Source organism: Centruroides sculpturatus, unplaced genomic scaffold (genome assembly GCF_000671375.1).
Source record: "Centruroides sculpturatus isolate CEXI.00-Female unplaced genomic scaffold, Cexi_2.0 scaffold216, whole genome shotgun sequence".
Taxonomy (NCBI): domain Eukaryota; kingdom Metazoa; phylum Arthropoda; class Arachnida; order Scorpiones; family Buthidae; genus Centruroides; species Centruroides sculpturatus.
Genome location: NW_019386955.1, coordinates 351,930 through 368,293, shown reverse-complemented (window position 1 = coordinate 368,293; position 16,364 = coordinate 351,930). Strand labels below are relative to the sequence as shown.

At 23.0% G+C, this 16,364-nt stretch overlaps 1 protein-coding gene across 9 annotated transcripts in view; it reads right to left on the bottom strand.

Annotated features, from left to right (window-relative positions):
• Nucleotides 1-16,364, bottom strand: part of LOC111615968 (NGFI-A-binding protein 1-like) — a 296,726-nt gene that overhangs the window by 123,385 nt on the left and 156,977 nt on the right. For all 9 annotated transcript variants that reach the window (XM_023357408.1, XM_023357405.1, XM_023357401.1 and 6 more), the window contains one exon: nucleotides 1,542-1,679. In XM_023357408.1, the coding sequence (XP_023213176.1) occupies nucleotides 1,542-1,679 (138 nt within the window). The remainder of the gene's footprint in view (nucleotides 1-1,541; nucleotides 1,680-16,364) is intronic.

Here is a 16,364-nt window from a genome sequence, read left to right as displayed (position 1 = left end):
TAATAAAATATAAAATTACTGTAAATTAACTTTAATTTTTATTTTTTTTACTAAAATATTATACAATATTTTTATTTATTTTCTATATAAAATCAAAGGACAAGATTGTTTATTCGAATAACTTTAATCAATAATTTTTATTTAAAACTTTTCCTTTTACAAATTTTAATACAAACTTAAAAAAATAGTTTTTCTTTTGCTACAAACTTGAAAAGAAAAGTGATTGGCCTGAAGATTAATTTATTTATTGAGCTTCTAGCTGCTACAGTAATTTGCTATGATATACGGATCATAAAATTTTATCTTATCTTAGATATAATATTTTTTTAAACTTAAAAACTAAAAAAGCCTTGTTATGCCAAGCCTAAACATAAGTTAAAAAAAAAACAAGAAGAGTACTAAGCCATAAATGTAAAATATAGCTGAGTATATAAATTACTAACATGTATAAATAATGCATTCAAACTAAACAGTATAATATTTAAAAACATGAAATATAATAATATACAGTTTGTACTGTACAGTACATATAATCACACAAATAGTAATATTAACATAGAGTGACTAAACAAGTCTCAACAGTTATAACTTTCAAGAATCCAAGAATAAACATTGCAGGTCCTTTAATTAACTTACGCCAATGTTTATTCTATTTATTGCATTATTAGTAAATTAATTAAGTTATTGAAATTTAAAAACTATTTAGTATCAAGTTGATTTTTCATAAAACATTAGGAATTTCAGAAACAGTATATTTTTACTAGATTTCTATTTTTAATGCGTTATTAAGTAGGCCTACTGTAGAATCGTTGAAAAACTAAACATAAAAAATAAGAGAAATGTTGAGAAGAGCTTTCTGTGAATTTGGAAAAGTATTTTATGAGCTTTTTTAAATCTTTAAACATTTTAAAAACATGACTAATTATAGAATTAAAATTAAAATTATTTTAAAATGCCATTTTCAAGGTGAAAAATAAAATATTAATCTTAATAAAACTTAATTTTGTATAATTAAAAACCACAAAGAAATTTTTTATATAACTGATAATTTATGATTTCTGTTTATATTAATTAAAATTATATATAGGCTATTGGATTGTTATGAGAAATTTCGAAGCCAATACTGTAATTCGAATTAAGTATGATTTCCACTGTTGCTCAATAAAAATCAAATGTCAGAGCATTAAAAACATGTAATTTTGAATTGACAGTTGCAAACCCATAATTAATCTCATTTAAACTAATTAATGATTCAAATAATATAAATAATTAAGAAGAACAGACAACAAAAATTTGGATGTTACTTTAATTCGTAGATTAGTTATTTATTACGTAAATTGACTTAAAAAGATTAACTTTGAATTATCCGAATCTTAATAAAGTATATAAAATATATTTATTCAATTTAAGTTTTTAAATTTTAATACATTAAATTAATATTTAAATGTTTGAAAATAGATTTACGTTACAAGCATGTATATAACTGATGGACTTGCAGTCTACGAATGTAATATTTTTATTATTAAATTTGTTTTTCTCACCTGGATTGTTGACCCATTCTTGGAGAGCCTTTTGGAGCCTTCGGACATGGAGCGGCTTGCTAGCCATGCCCACGAGCGCCATGATCTCCAGGAACTCCTCCTCTCCAGCTTCGCAGAGCTGTTGAACATCGTCACCCCCTACAAGAAAGAGAAAAGATATCGACCGTTAGTTAATATTATATTCTTGCTGTGTGAAATTATCAGTAGTGATAGCTAAAATATGTTTCTTTCCAAAATGTGATTACTTATTTTGTAGACTTTCTAAGCTGCAGTAGTTTATTAACACTCTTGAATTAAATGTTGATGTCCATTCAATTTACCAGGTAGAATTAGTTTTCATTTTTTAATTAAAATTCCTAATTAAATAAATCTTGCTGAAATTAAAAACTTTGGCTTCTAAATTTATGCAAAGATACATACTTTTAATACAATTTACAAATCTGTTTAATAATTGCATTATAAAACCTACGTAATCTAAAATTTTAGAAATATATAAAACTAACATACAACTGTTAATTTAATATATTTAAAAATTTTTACATTATGTTAATTCTCTATATTATGAAAATGACAATTTTATTATTAATAGATAAATTAAAAACACCATGATAAGTTTGAATTTCTTTAACAAAATAGACTTTTCTATACTTTCAAAAGTCTGATAATATGACCACATAAAAAGTATTCACTTAATTATTAGAAATAAATGATACTTATTTAAATAATTAATTGAATTATGAGTTTTCATACTAAACAATTGCTTTATTTTTAATGAATTATTTCTCAATAAAAAGTATTCGTCCTCCTTATTTTATGCAGGCTTTGAAATCATAATATAATATATAGTTATAATAGCTATATTATAACGCAAACAATACGTCAATTTTTTAAATAAAAAAATAGACGTATTATTAGTTTCTTATCTACGTAATATTATTGTTAGTTTATCTATATATTATTAGTTTAAAATATACCTATTATCAGTCTATCGCATTTTTTAACATTAACAGTTTTGATTTAAATATTAATGTAAGTTATTGTATCGTAATGAAACCCAATAATTTATTAGTTTAAAATAATATTCAAATAAATGCTATATATTTCGATACGCTAGGTTTATAATTTCTGTTGGTATAATATGAAAAATTTATTGTCTTTAAGAATTGATTATTTCGGAAAATATAATGCTAGTTTATATAATATTTCTTCGAAAAGAATACAAAGGAAATTGTTATTGTCTATAGATGATATCAAGTACGAATATAGGAAAGAGAAATGAACTCACAAAGTTTCCTTTTTGAAGTAATTATGTGAAAGAAAATAAACTCAAGATTGTTTTATTTAATACAAATAAAACATTTTCGACTTTCATACTCTATTATGATATAAACATTTCAATACTAAATTTTTCTTATTATTAAATATTTCTTTTATTTTCTATTACCATTCTATTCATATCTAAGATGAGTTTTTAAATCTCCACGAAGAATTTCAATTATGTATTTTCTATAATATTATGACATAACAAGGATAACACCTCAAATGTTTACATTTTTGTTTTTAAAATTTTAAATATAAAAAACAAACAATTTTTAATGTAATTACAATTATATTAGAGAATACAAAAGAAAATTATAATGCGCATATTGTTATTAATTGCGCATATATTCACATAAAATTACGTGTACTGTACTCTACAGCTCAATACATGTGTTTTAATTATTACGTATTAATCTATAGGATTATTTTCATTATAAAATTTAAAACTTAAATTTGAGATAACTGAATCAAAATGTGATTCATTCTTATAAAACTCTTAGTTTTTTGCACAGTTTACAATAACATGAATTTTTTAAAATAAATTTAATATATGTAAAGTCTGTAATCATCCACTAGATAGGTCCAATTATGAGAAAATTTAAACCCTGATATATATATACGATTTTAATTAGCTTTATCGAGAATATTTATAAATTATTGTGTTATAACGTAAAAGTATGAATGAATAGAAACATATAGCTAATATTAATGTTAATTGGAAGTATGTTAATAGCTAAATTCATTTAACAATCTTAAGATTTAATCTTTAAATCGGCATTTTCTTTTAATTGTTTTGATACTTCTCAAATAATATATCTATGACAATAATAATATGTCACTTTAATCGGTTATTACTGATTAGGTTTATACTGCTTTTAGTTAAAATATATAGTCTATCTTAATTAAATAAATCATAATAATATTAAATATTTATAAAATACTTTACGTCTAATTTAATTTATTAATTTTTATTTTCATAGTTTAGATTTTTGAGTTATTAATTCTTTTAATTTCCTAATAATAATATGAAATTCGCTTATTATTTTCAATTTTATTTCTGTGTATTATCTTTACTTTTCGTTGTATAGCTTATCTTTCAAACTAAACATTGAATTAGACCATTTCTAAACTCTAAACATATATATATGTAATAGGATGAAATTATTATTTTTTTAAGACAAAAACAAAATATTTGAGAATTTTTATACTTATTTTATTTAGAATTTTGAAGAAATGTTTTATAAATTTTTTACAGAAAAATTATAAATATTTAAAAAATGTTTAACATTTACAATTAAGAAATAGGCCTAAATAAAAATCACAAGTTAAAAATTTACACATAATCTGTGTATTAATAAGCATAATGTTATCGTTATTCGTTTTTATTTTTTTAACATAAAATAAGTATTTATTCTGTAAAATGTCAAAACAAAGTTAGAAACACAAAATTTTAATATAATTGAAGTTATTTATAGTTAATTTTATAATTTACATTAAAAATTATATTCAGAGAAGATAGCATCAAAATTTATACCTCACGATATCTTAAAATCAATTTCTATCAGCCGATAAATGTAAATTTTAATTGTAAATCAGAATACAAATTATTGACATTATGATAAACATTATATTAAATTATAAATAAGCATTTACATAAACTTTTATTTTCTACGTTCAACAGAACATTTAGATTTTTTCTTTCAAATGTCTGTTTAAGACTTTGGAACTAATTAATTAGACCTCATGATTAGACTTCAGAAACATTTAATATAATTTAAGTATTCTATTCACAACAGATATTTAAAATCGTATTAAACAATAGTGCAGCTGTTAAAAATATTTGTATAAAAATTTCTTAAAAATTTGAGATAAAATAAACAACTTTAAAAGATTTATTTAGTGGCATTTATTTAATTTAAATTATAACTATGAAATATTACAATGAACTCATTTTTTAAAATTATAGATAAGGATTAACAGCTTTAAACAGTATGAAAGTCATTCCTTCGAAAATTAAATATACCTACAGTACACATACAAACTCAACTATTTTATATAAATGTTCTTATATTTAGGCAAAGTAATAATCCCAATAGTGATATAGTGTAACGTATTTAACTCTTTTACATAGCGTATTTACTCAGATTTTTCGTTTAAATTTTTAAACAATTTTATCTTGATATGAGTGTGAGGCTATCTAATTTACCCGGTTTGGAAAAATTAAATATCTTTTAATCTAAATTTCCTTAAAAGTATAAATATATTTCAGTAGTATTTAAAGATAAGTTAATTTACTTGAGTTAATAAATATTGGAAAAAACAAATTTAACTGAAAAAATTATATAGTCTATCACAAAATTCATGTTTTATTTTTAAAATATCATTTTTGTGGCTTAACAAAACGATCTAAACTACTGTTTATATAATATATAACCGATGAATTACAATTGTTTTTTTCATTATGACTTTTTACATTCTAAAAATGTGTAAAAAAATACTCAGATTAAACAATAATTGCCTATTATAAAAAGTATAGGAATAAAAAACTGTTGTCATTCAATTTAACTACAATTTTATTCAAAAAGTTTTAAAAAAATGTAGTTAAATTATTTTCTTTTGGTTTCCAGCTATAAACATTGGACTCTAAATCTGGAGCGTTAAAGTTAATGTTATCTCAGATATTATTTAAACGTAAACGTTTCAGATAGAATTTCTAAGTTTTTAAGAAATGTTTAAATTTTTAAGTCCAATATAATTACTATATAATAATATATTTGGTCAGTCTAAGCATAGCTAAATTATTACAGTATTTATTATCTATAAATAACTGAAAAGGGTAGAGGTTTCCAATTAAATAAAAATTATTTGATGATACTTCTATATAGAATAAGTTTTAGACTATAAGTCTATATTTATGCGTCTAAAATTGCATTTACCGCAAGTCTCATTAGGCGTAATAANTTTTTAAAATTTTAAATATAAAAAACAAACAATTTTTAATGTAATTACAATTATATTAGAGAATACAAAAGAAAATTATAATGCGCATATTGTTATTAATTGCGCATATATTCACATAAAATTACGTGTACTGTACTCTACAGCTCAATACATGTGTTTTAATTATTACGTATTAATCTATAGGATTATTTTCATTATAAAATTTAAAACTTAAATTTGAGATAACTGAATCAAAATGTGATTCATTCTTATAAAACTCTTAGTTTTTTGCACAGTTTACAATAACATGAATTTTTTAAAATAAATTTAATATATGTAAAGTCTGTAATCATCCACTAGATAGGTCCAATTATGAGAAAATTTAAACCCTGATATATATATACGATTTTAATTAGCTTTATCGAGAATATTTATAAATTATTGTGTTATAACGTAAAAGTATGAATGAATAGAAACATATAGCTAATATTAATGTTAATTGGAAGTATGTTAATAGCTAAATTCATTTAACAATCTTAAGATTTAATCTTTAAATCGGCATTTTCTTTTAATTGTTTTGATACTTCTCAAATAATATATCTATGACAATAATAATATGTCACTTTAATCGGTTATTACTGATTAGGTTTATACTGCTTTTAGTTAAAATATATAGTCTATCTTAATTAAATAAATCATAATAATATTAAATATTTATAAAATACTTTACGTCTAATTTAATTTATTAATTTTTATTTTCATAGTTTAGATTTTTGAGTTATTAATTCTTTTAATTTCCTAATAATAATATGAAATTCGCTTATTATTTTCAATTTTATTTCTGTGTATTATCTTTACTTTTCGTTGTATAGCTTATCTTTCAAACTAAACATTGAATTAGACCATTTCTAAACTCTAAACATATATATATGTAATAGGATGAAATTATTATTTTTTTAAGACAAAAACAAAATATTTGAGAATTTTTATACTTATTTTATTTAGAATTTTGAAGAAATGTTTTATAAATTTTTTACAGAAAAATTATAAATATTTAAAAAATGTTTAACATTTACAATTAAGAAATAGGCCTAAATAAAAATCACAAGTTAAAAATTTACACATAATCTGTGTATTAATAAGCATAATGTTATCGTTATTCGTTTTTATTTTTTTAACATAAAATAAGTATTTATTCTGTAAAATGTCAAAACAAAGTTAGAAACACAAAATTTTAATATAATTGAAGTTATTTATAGTTAATTTTATAATTTACATTAAAAATTATATTCAGAGAAGATAGCATCAAAATTTATACCTCACGATATCTTAAAATCAATTTTTATCAGCCGATAAATGTAAATTTTAATTGTAAATCAGAATACAAATTATTGACATTATGATAAACATTATATTAAATTATAAATAAGCATTTACATAAAGTTTTATTTTCTACGTTCAACAGAACATTTAGATTTTTTCTTTCAAATGTCTGTTTAAGACTTTGGAACTAATTAATTAGACCTCATGATTAGACTTCAGAAACATTTAATATAATTTAAGTATTCTATTCACAACAGATATTTAAAATCGTATTAAACAATAGTGCAGCTGTTAAAAATATTTGTATAAAAATTTCTTAAAAATTTGAGATAAAATAAACAACTTTAAAAGATTTATTTAGTGGCATTTATTTAATTTAAATTATAACTATGAAATATTACAATGAACTCATTTTTTAAAATTATAGATAAGGATTAACAGCTTTAAACAGTATGAAAGTCATTCCTTCGAAAATTAAATATACCTACAGTACACATACAAACTCAACTATTTTATATAAATGTTCTTATATTTAGGCAAAGTAATAATCCCAATAGTGATATAGTGTAACGTATTTAACTCTTTTACATAGCGTATTTACTCAGATTTTTCGTTTAAATTTTTAAACAATTTTATCTTGATATGAGTGTGAGGCTATCTAATTTACCCGGTTTGGAAAAATTAAATATCTTTTAATCTAAATTTCCTTAAAAGTATAAATATATTTCAGTAGTATTTAAAGATAAGTTAATTTACTTGAGTTAATAAATATTGGAAAAAACAAATTTAACTGAAAAAATTATATAGTCTATCACAAAATTCATGTTTTATTTTTAAAATATCATTTTTGTGGCTTAACAAAACGATCTAAACTACTGTTTATATAATATATAACCGATGAATTACAATTGTTTTTTTCATTATGACTTTTTACATTCTAAAAATGTGTAAAAAATACTCAGATTAAACAATAATTGCCTATTATAAAAAGTATAGGAATAAAAAACTGTTGTCATTCAATTTAACTACAATTTTATTCAAAAAGTTTTAAAAAAATGTAGTTAAATTATTTTCTTTTGGTTTCCAGCTATAAACATTGGACTCTAAATCTGGAGCGTTAAAGTTAATGTTATCTCAGATATTATTTAAACGTAAACGTTTCAGATAGAATTTCTAAGTTTTTAAGAAATGTTTAAATTTTTAAGTCCAATATAATTACTATATAATAATATATTTTATAATAAATTAAGCGAAATGCTGATTATAATGAGTAATAGTAAATTAATTTATGAAATATTTGAGAATAAAGCGTTGTCAATTTCTAAATAATGTGGAATAAATTTATATTAAAATCAAATATAGGCCTAAAGTATGTTTTATTTCTACATAAAGATATCCTCATTCTCTCCAAAATTTATTTCGTTATTATTAAAAAACAATATATTCTCTAATTTATACGAATTATTAGGCCTATATTAAATATTAAACATTTCCTTAAGAAAGTTTTTATTTTTTCAAAATGTACAAATTTTTATATTAAAAGTAGCTGTAAAAATTTTTAAAATATACATAAATAATTTTTTTATTTGATTAACATTGTAAAAAAGAAAATATTTTTGAAATAAGATGCATAACTAAAACAAAGTTTAAACGGAAATGGTAATGTTCAACATAATTCTGAATGAAAGATAGATATTATTTTATCTAATTATTTATTAATCTACCATATTAAGAATACGGTTTCTAAAGATTAAGAATATTGATATCATTAATTCGGTGAAAATATCTAAAGAACGATGTCACTCATTGCTTTTTTCCCTTTGAATGTTTGGTAGATATTACGGATACTTTGGAAACTTCAATAATAAGCAAAATGGAAAAAAATTATCATATATAAACATATTATAAACGATTCCCAATATTTACATTTAAGATTAAGATTTTTGTTTGATATAGATATAATGCTAAAATAAGTTATTATATGAACAGATCTTTTGAATAATAATCAAATTGATAAGAAAAATATAAATGAATATTTTAAAATTATCTTCTTTTTTCAGTCTGAAAAATTTTGGCATTATTTTATTTCTAATTCGATATAAAATATCACACTTTAGTAAAACTAATTGTATATTAGTTCTGAAATAGTCAGTTCTAATACTTAAAATTTTTCATTTTTGAATCGTTATATCTGCTATATATTTATAAAGTTCAGAAAATAAAGTCAAACTGATAGAATAGTCTATGGAAGTGATGATAATGACAGTAGAAAGCTTGATCATTATTAATAACTACAGTTTTAACAAGCGGAATTAGGATTTTAATAAATAATAGCAAAATTCATCTATAACTTGCATTGGGTACATAGTAAAATTCTTGTAGAGAAATTGGCCTTGAAGTTAGTTGCAAAGATTTATTATAACTCAAAATCTGTTTTATAAAACAAACTCCACAAATATTAATTCCCTATATGTAACATATAAATATATCTTATTTTATAATTTGGTTAAGTTTTAACTATAATTTACTGTGTATATATATATCTATTTATTTATTTATTCTACTTGTATTTGTTATATAAAATAAACTTCATAAATTATTTTTAAAAAAAGCTTACATTATATTAGCTAACTTATTGCGTTACATAATCTTATATTTGTCCATTTTCTAAGCGTAATACTTATGTTTGGATTAGAAAATTCCAATACATTTTAATCATTTTATTTTTAAAATGATTGAAAATCTTTATATAGACTAGCTAGATTTAAAATTTACAAATTATTTTATTTTAATTTATCCGTATGGAAAACAAATATGGCCTATTATTATTAATATATTAAGAAATTTAAATTTTTGATAAAATGTGAAGGTTTAAAATATATTAAATATTGTTATAAATAAGCAGTAAATTTATTTGAAATCTCTCTGGTGCGATATCGTTAGTGACCTTACAGGTAGATTTTTTTTTCAATATTCACTAACAATTTATTTTCACAAGAAATTGTAACAATCGAATTTATTTACTAACTTAAAAGAGAATAATTTTAACTGGTAAGAAAAAGGCTAATCTTGATCAACATTACATTATAAATGCTATAAGATCGGCATTTTCTGGCCATTTTACATAATTGTTTTAATACGCTATTAATATTAATAGTAATTTTTATATACATCATACATATTTAGTAAGTCTAAGATCATATTTAGGCTATATATGTTCAAGTCTACTACTGATTAATGTAGAAGATGTGGTTGCTGTATCTTCAAATTCTGTGTGTAGCGTCTTTGCAATCCAAACAATAATTTTGGTAGACGATCAAACAGCAATTAGTTAGAATTATTGTTTGGATTGCAAAGACGCTACACACAGAATCTACTACTGATATTTAGACTTCATTTATTTTACGTTAAAACTGATTTATTTATCTAGTTTTAATTCGATGTCAACATATTTTATCATGAAATACTAATAAAATCTTTATTTGCTAACTTATAGAAAATAATTTTAGGTTGAGTTGATTTACTCAGTCTCAGATTGACGGCCGGATAACCGAGGCGGTTAAGGCGTCAACCTACCACTTTAGGGTCCGGGGATCGAATCCGGGTAAGCAACCCCAGGGATTTTTCGTAGAATATCCGTCCCTGATTTGTCGAATCCCACCCCTCATCACTCGGTCGTCCCGTTGTGGGCTTGGCCGAACCCACGATGGTTACGAGAATGGCCCTCTTAGCGCCAAAAAAGTAGAAAGAGTGTAAAATAAAAAGAAACCTCCAGATTTTTTTATTCATTTTTAAGTTTTATCGGAATATTTTAATCGATAAGATTTTTTAAATTAAAAACTTTTTACCAGAAATCGAGGACATTATTTACTATGCAGCTTCTTTCAAAAAGATTTTAGATGTTCCAAGAAAGTAATTAAGCTATATATTTATAAAATTGGAAAGCAAAATTAACATATTTCGTCATACTAGTCTGTTACGCAAGAAAATTAATATCTGAGATGAATTAACAACGAATATCATTGCATTATTTCATTAGAAAAAGTAGGCCTATCGGGTATATTTTAAGAAAAGAAACGAACTGTAAATAATAATATTTTATATAGACCGAAATCTATTTTAATCTTTAATCTATTAGAAATTTGAGGGGGAAAAATATTCTAAACGTTGACTATTAAAGTTTTTATTTGTCTCTGGATGAACCAATCCTTAATAATTTATCGGGTCTACAACAAAGTAAAAACAGGTAAAATAGACTTTTTTGTAATGGTTTAATATTATAAAATAGATTTACAATATTAAGCCATTACAGGAATTTAAATTAACTATTACTCATAGTCTAACTAAAACTGTTTTCATTGTAGAATAGGCCTGTCTCAGTCCTGTCTCAGTAGTTTAGATTTAAGTAATCAGAACTATAGTCCTGTCTCAGTAGTTTAGATTTAAGTAATCAGAGTTCAGTTTAATATAGAAAACCGAAATAATATTTAACACGTAAGTTTACTAAAAAAAATTAATAGTAAAAAACGTTAAGGTTACCTATACGGATAAACATAATTCTACTTCTTCGAATAATTAAATTTTAAATCGACGTATTAAGCTAAACTTTTGGTTAATATCTTGAGAATTAAATTTAAGTTCAATATCAAATAAATCAAAGGTATATAAANTTTAAACGGAAATGGTAATGTTCAACATAATTCTGAATGAAAGATAGATATTATTTTATCTAATTATTTATTAATCTACCATATTAAGAATACGGTTTCTAAAGATTAAGAATATTGATATCATTAATTCGGTGAAAATATCTAAAGAACGATGTCACTCATTGCTTTTTTCCCTTTGAATGTTTGGTAGATATTACGGATACTTTGGAAACTTCAATAATAAGCAAAATGGAAAAAAATTATCATATATAAACATATTATAAACGATTCCCAATATTTACATTTAAGATTAAGATTTTTGTTTGATATAGATATAATGCTAAAATAAGTTATTATATGAACAGATCTTTTGAATAATAATCAAATTGATAAGAAAAATATAAATGAATATTTTAAAATTATCTTCTTTTTTCAGTCTGAAAAATTTTGGCATTATTTTATTTCTAATTCGATATAAAATATCACACTTTAGTAAAACTAATTGTATATTAGTTCTGAAATAGTCAGTTCTAATACTTAAAATTTTTCATTTTTGAATCGTTATATCTGCTATATATTTATAAAGTTCAGAAAATAAAGTCAAACTGATAGAATAGTCTATGGAAGTGATGATAATGACAGTAGAAAGCTTGATCATTATTAATAACTACAGTTTTAACAAGCGGAATTAGGATTTTAATAAATAATAGCAAAATTCATCTATAACTTGCATTGGGTACATAGTAAAATTCTTGTAGAGAAATTGGCCTTGAAGTTAGTTGCAAAGATTTATTATAACTCAAAATCTGTTTTATAAAACAAACTCCACAAATATTAATTCCCTATATGTAACATATAAATATATCTTATTTTATAATTTGGTTAAGTTTTAACTATAATTTACTGTATATATATATATCTATTTATTTATTTATTCTACTTGTATTTGTTATATAAAATAAACTTCATAAATTATTTTTAAAAAAAGCTTACATTATATTAGCTAACTTATTGCGTTACATAATCTTATATTTGTCCATTTTCTAAGCGTAATACTTATGTTTGGATTAGAAAATTCCAATACATTTTAATCATTTTATTTTTAAAATGATTGAAAATCTTTATATAGACTAGCTAGATTTAAAATTTACAAATTATTTTATTTTAATTTATCCGTATGGAAAACAAATATGGCCTATTATTATTAATATATTAAGAAATTTAAATTTTTGATAAAATGTGAAGGTTTAAAATATATTAAATATTGTTATAAATAAGCAGTAAATTTATTTGAAATCTCTCTGGTGCGATATCGTTAGTGACCTTACAGGTAGATTTTTTTTTCAATATTCACTAACAATTTATTTTCACAAGAAATTGTAACAATCGAATTTATTTACTAACTTAAAAGAGAATAATTTTAACTGGTAAGAAAAAGGCTAATCTTGATCAACATTACATTATAAATGCTATAAGATCGGCATTTTCTGGCCATTTTACATAATTGTTTTAATACGCTATTAATATTAATAGTAATTTTTATATACATCATACATATTTAGTAAGTCTAAGATCATATTTAGGCTATATATGTTCAAGTCTACTACTGATTAATGTAGAAGATGTGGTTGCTGTATCTTCAAATTCTGTGTGTAGCGTCTTTGCAATCCAAACAATAATTTTGGTAGACGATCAAACAGCAATTAGTTAGAATTATTGTTTGGATTGCAAAGACGCTACACACAGAATCTACTACTGATATTTAGACTTCATTTATTTTACGTTAAAACTGATTTATTTATCTAGTTTTAATTCGATGTCAACATATTTTATCATGAAATACTAATAAAATCTTTATTTGCTAACTTATAGAAAATAATTTTAGGTTGAGTTGATTTACTCAGTCTCAGATTGACGGCCGGATAACCGAGGCGGTTAAGGCGTCAACCTACCACTTTAGGGTCCGGGGATCGAATCCGGGTAAGCAACCCCAGGGATTTTTCGTAGAATATCCGTCCCTGATTTGTCGAATCCCACCCCTCATCACTCGGTCGTCCCGTTGTGGGCTTGGCCGAACCCACGATGGTTACGAGAATGGCCCTCTTAGCGCCAAAAAAGTAGAAAGAGTGTAAAATAAAAAGAAACCTCCAGATTTTTTTATTCATTTTTAAGTTTTATCGGAATATTTTAATCGATAAGATTTTTTAAATTAAAAACTTTTTACCAGAAATCGAGGACATTATTTACTATGCAGCTTCTTTCAAAAAGATTTTAGATGTTCCAAGAAAGTAATTAAGCTATATATTTATAAAATTGGAAAGCAAAATTAACATATTTCGTCATACTAGTCTGTTACGCAAGAAAATTAATATCTGAGATGAATTAACAACGAATATCATTGCATTATTTCATTAGAAAAAGTAGGCCTATCGGGTATATTTTAAGAAAAGAAACGAACTGTAAATAATAATATTTTATATAGACCGAAATCTATTTTAATCTTTAATCTATTAGAAATTTGAGGGGGAAAAATATTCTAAACGTTGACTATTAAAGTTTTTATTTGTCTCTGGATGAACCAATCCTTAATAATTTATCGGGTCTACAACAAAGTAAAAACAGGTAAAATAGACTTTTTTGTAATGGTTTAATATTATAAAATAGATTTACAATATTAAGCCATTACAGGAATTTAAATTAACTATTACTCATAGTCTAACTAAAACTGTTTTCATTGTAGAATAGGCCTGTCTCAGTCCTGTCTCAGTAGTTTAGATTTAAGTAATCAGAACTATAGTCCTGTCTCAGTAGTTTAGATTTAAGTAATCAGAGTTCAGTTTAATATAGAAAACCGAAATAATATTTAACACGTAAGTTTACTAAAAAAAATTAATGGTAAAAAACGTTAAGGTTACCTATACGGATAAACATAATTCTACTTCTTCGAATAATTAAATTTTAAATCGACGTATTAAGCTAAACTTTTGGTTAATATCTTGAGAATTAAATTTAAGTTCAATATCAAATAAATCAAAGGTATATAAATTATTATTTTAATAAATTTAATCAATAATATATATACTTTATAAGTTTCAATTCATTTATATGGTCTTAAACTTATTTTTAGGACCAAAGAAAAAATTATAATGTCATTGAGGAAATATTTCTCAAATATATTACACAAGTGTCTTAAAATCTAAAATATCTCCTACAACTATAATAATCTTCAGTCCGGATTTCCTTAATAAAATAAATGTCTCCTTGTTATTGTAATAACAAGTAAACGTTCATGTTAATGCCTATAAATCATATTTATGATTTACGCAGCATATCTAAAAACAATAAACATTATGAACTAATTGTATTATAAAAAGGCGTTCCCTTTTTGTAACATTTTGTGTAACAATTACTTTTAATTTAAATTTAAAATCATTTTTATATTCAAAATTTTAAATGTTTACATTAAGAGGCATATTTACCTTACATACAGTGTTATATTAAGTAGATAAGTTATGTGTGTGTTATAGGTCTAACAAATATAAAAAATATTTATCATCAGAAGTTAGATAAACATTTAAATATTAAAAATTACTAACCTAACTGTATAAACAAGATGTAACATAAGCATTGAATATGAATATATTTAAAATGCTTATAAGACAGATATTCAATAATAATTAGAAACATGATATTAAATAGTGTAAGCTTATTACAACCTAATTTTATCATTTTTACTGAGATTTTCCTGTAAGAACTGATTAGTCCAAAACAACGTTTGCCTCGTCAAATACTTTTATTTCACAAAATGGTGTTAAAAAGCCGTAGAAGCGTTTAGAGATCATTTATCCACTCTTCAGTATGAAACTTTACATTGTCCCTATCAGATTCAACAAGACATTTGTGCAATAAAATAATCATAAAACCTTCCTCATATCAATCATCTTACTCAATTTTTAAAAACTTTGAATGTAAACATAAATATTTATTTTTTTACTACCTTTAAATAATTAAACTGATTAAAAATTTAATGCCGAGTAATTAAGTGTCACAACTCTGGTTCAGAATTGGCTACATTATTTTTTAATTTTTCATTAATACAGTATATACAAATTTTATCGAAAAATATTATTTATTAAACTTTAAAGCCGGAAGACCTAATGCTAAATTTTTATTATCGAATCATGTAGATTGATTAATAGTCATTTTTAAGAGGTAGGCTATAAACTTGTTCTTGTATGATTCAACACTTGCAAGTAAGCTACTTATTTTAATATTGTAAAGTAATCATAATTATACTTATTTATACTATCTTGAAAATTAATTCAATTTTCTAAGTTTTAAAGAAATATAGATATTATTTAAACAAGTTTAAAAGTAGTCAAATTTTATTAAATAGAAGAGAAGTGAGCAATTCCGATCAGCTGGCAATATCGGTCACCGTGATGTACGAAAAACTACTACACGTTTACGTTACGTTATTATGTGTGTGTGAGTCGTGAGAAGGTTCCTTACCTCACTGCAACTTGTTCGTTCAAGTAGCTGAACCAGTTTGAGAGAGAGAGAGAGAGAGAGAGAGAGAGAGAGAGAGAGA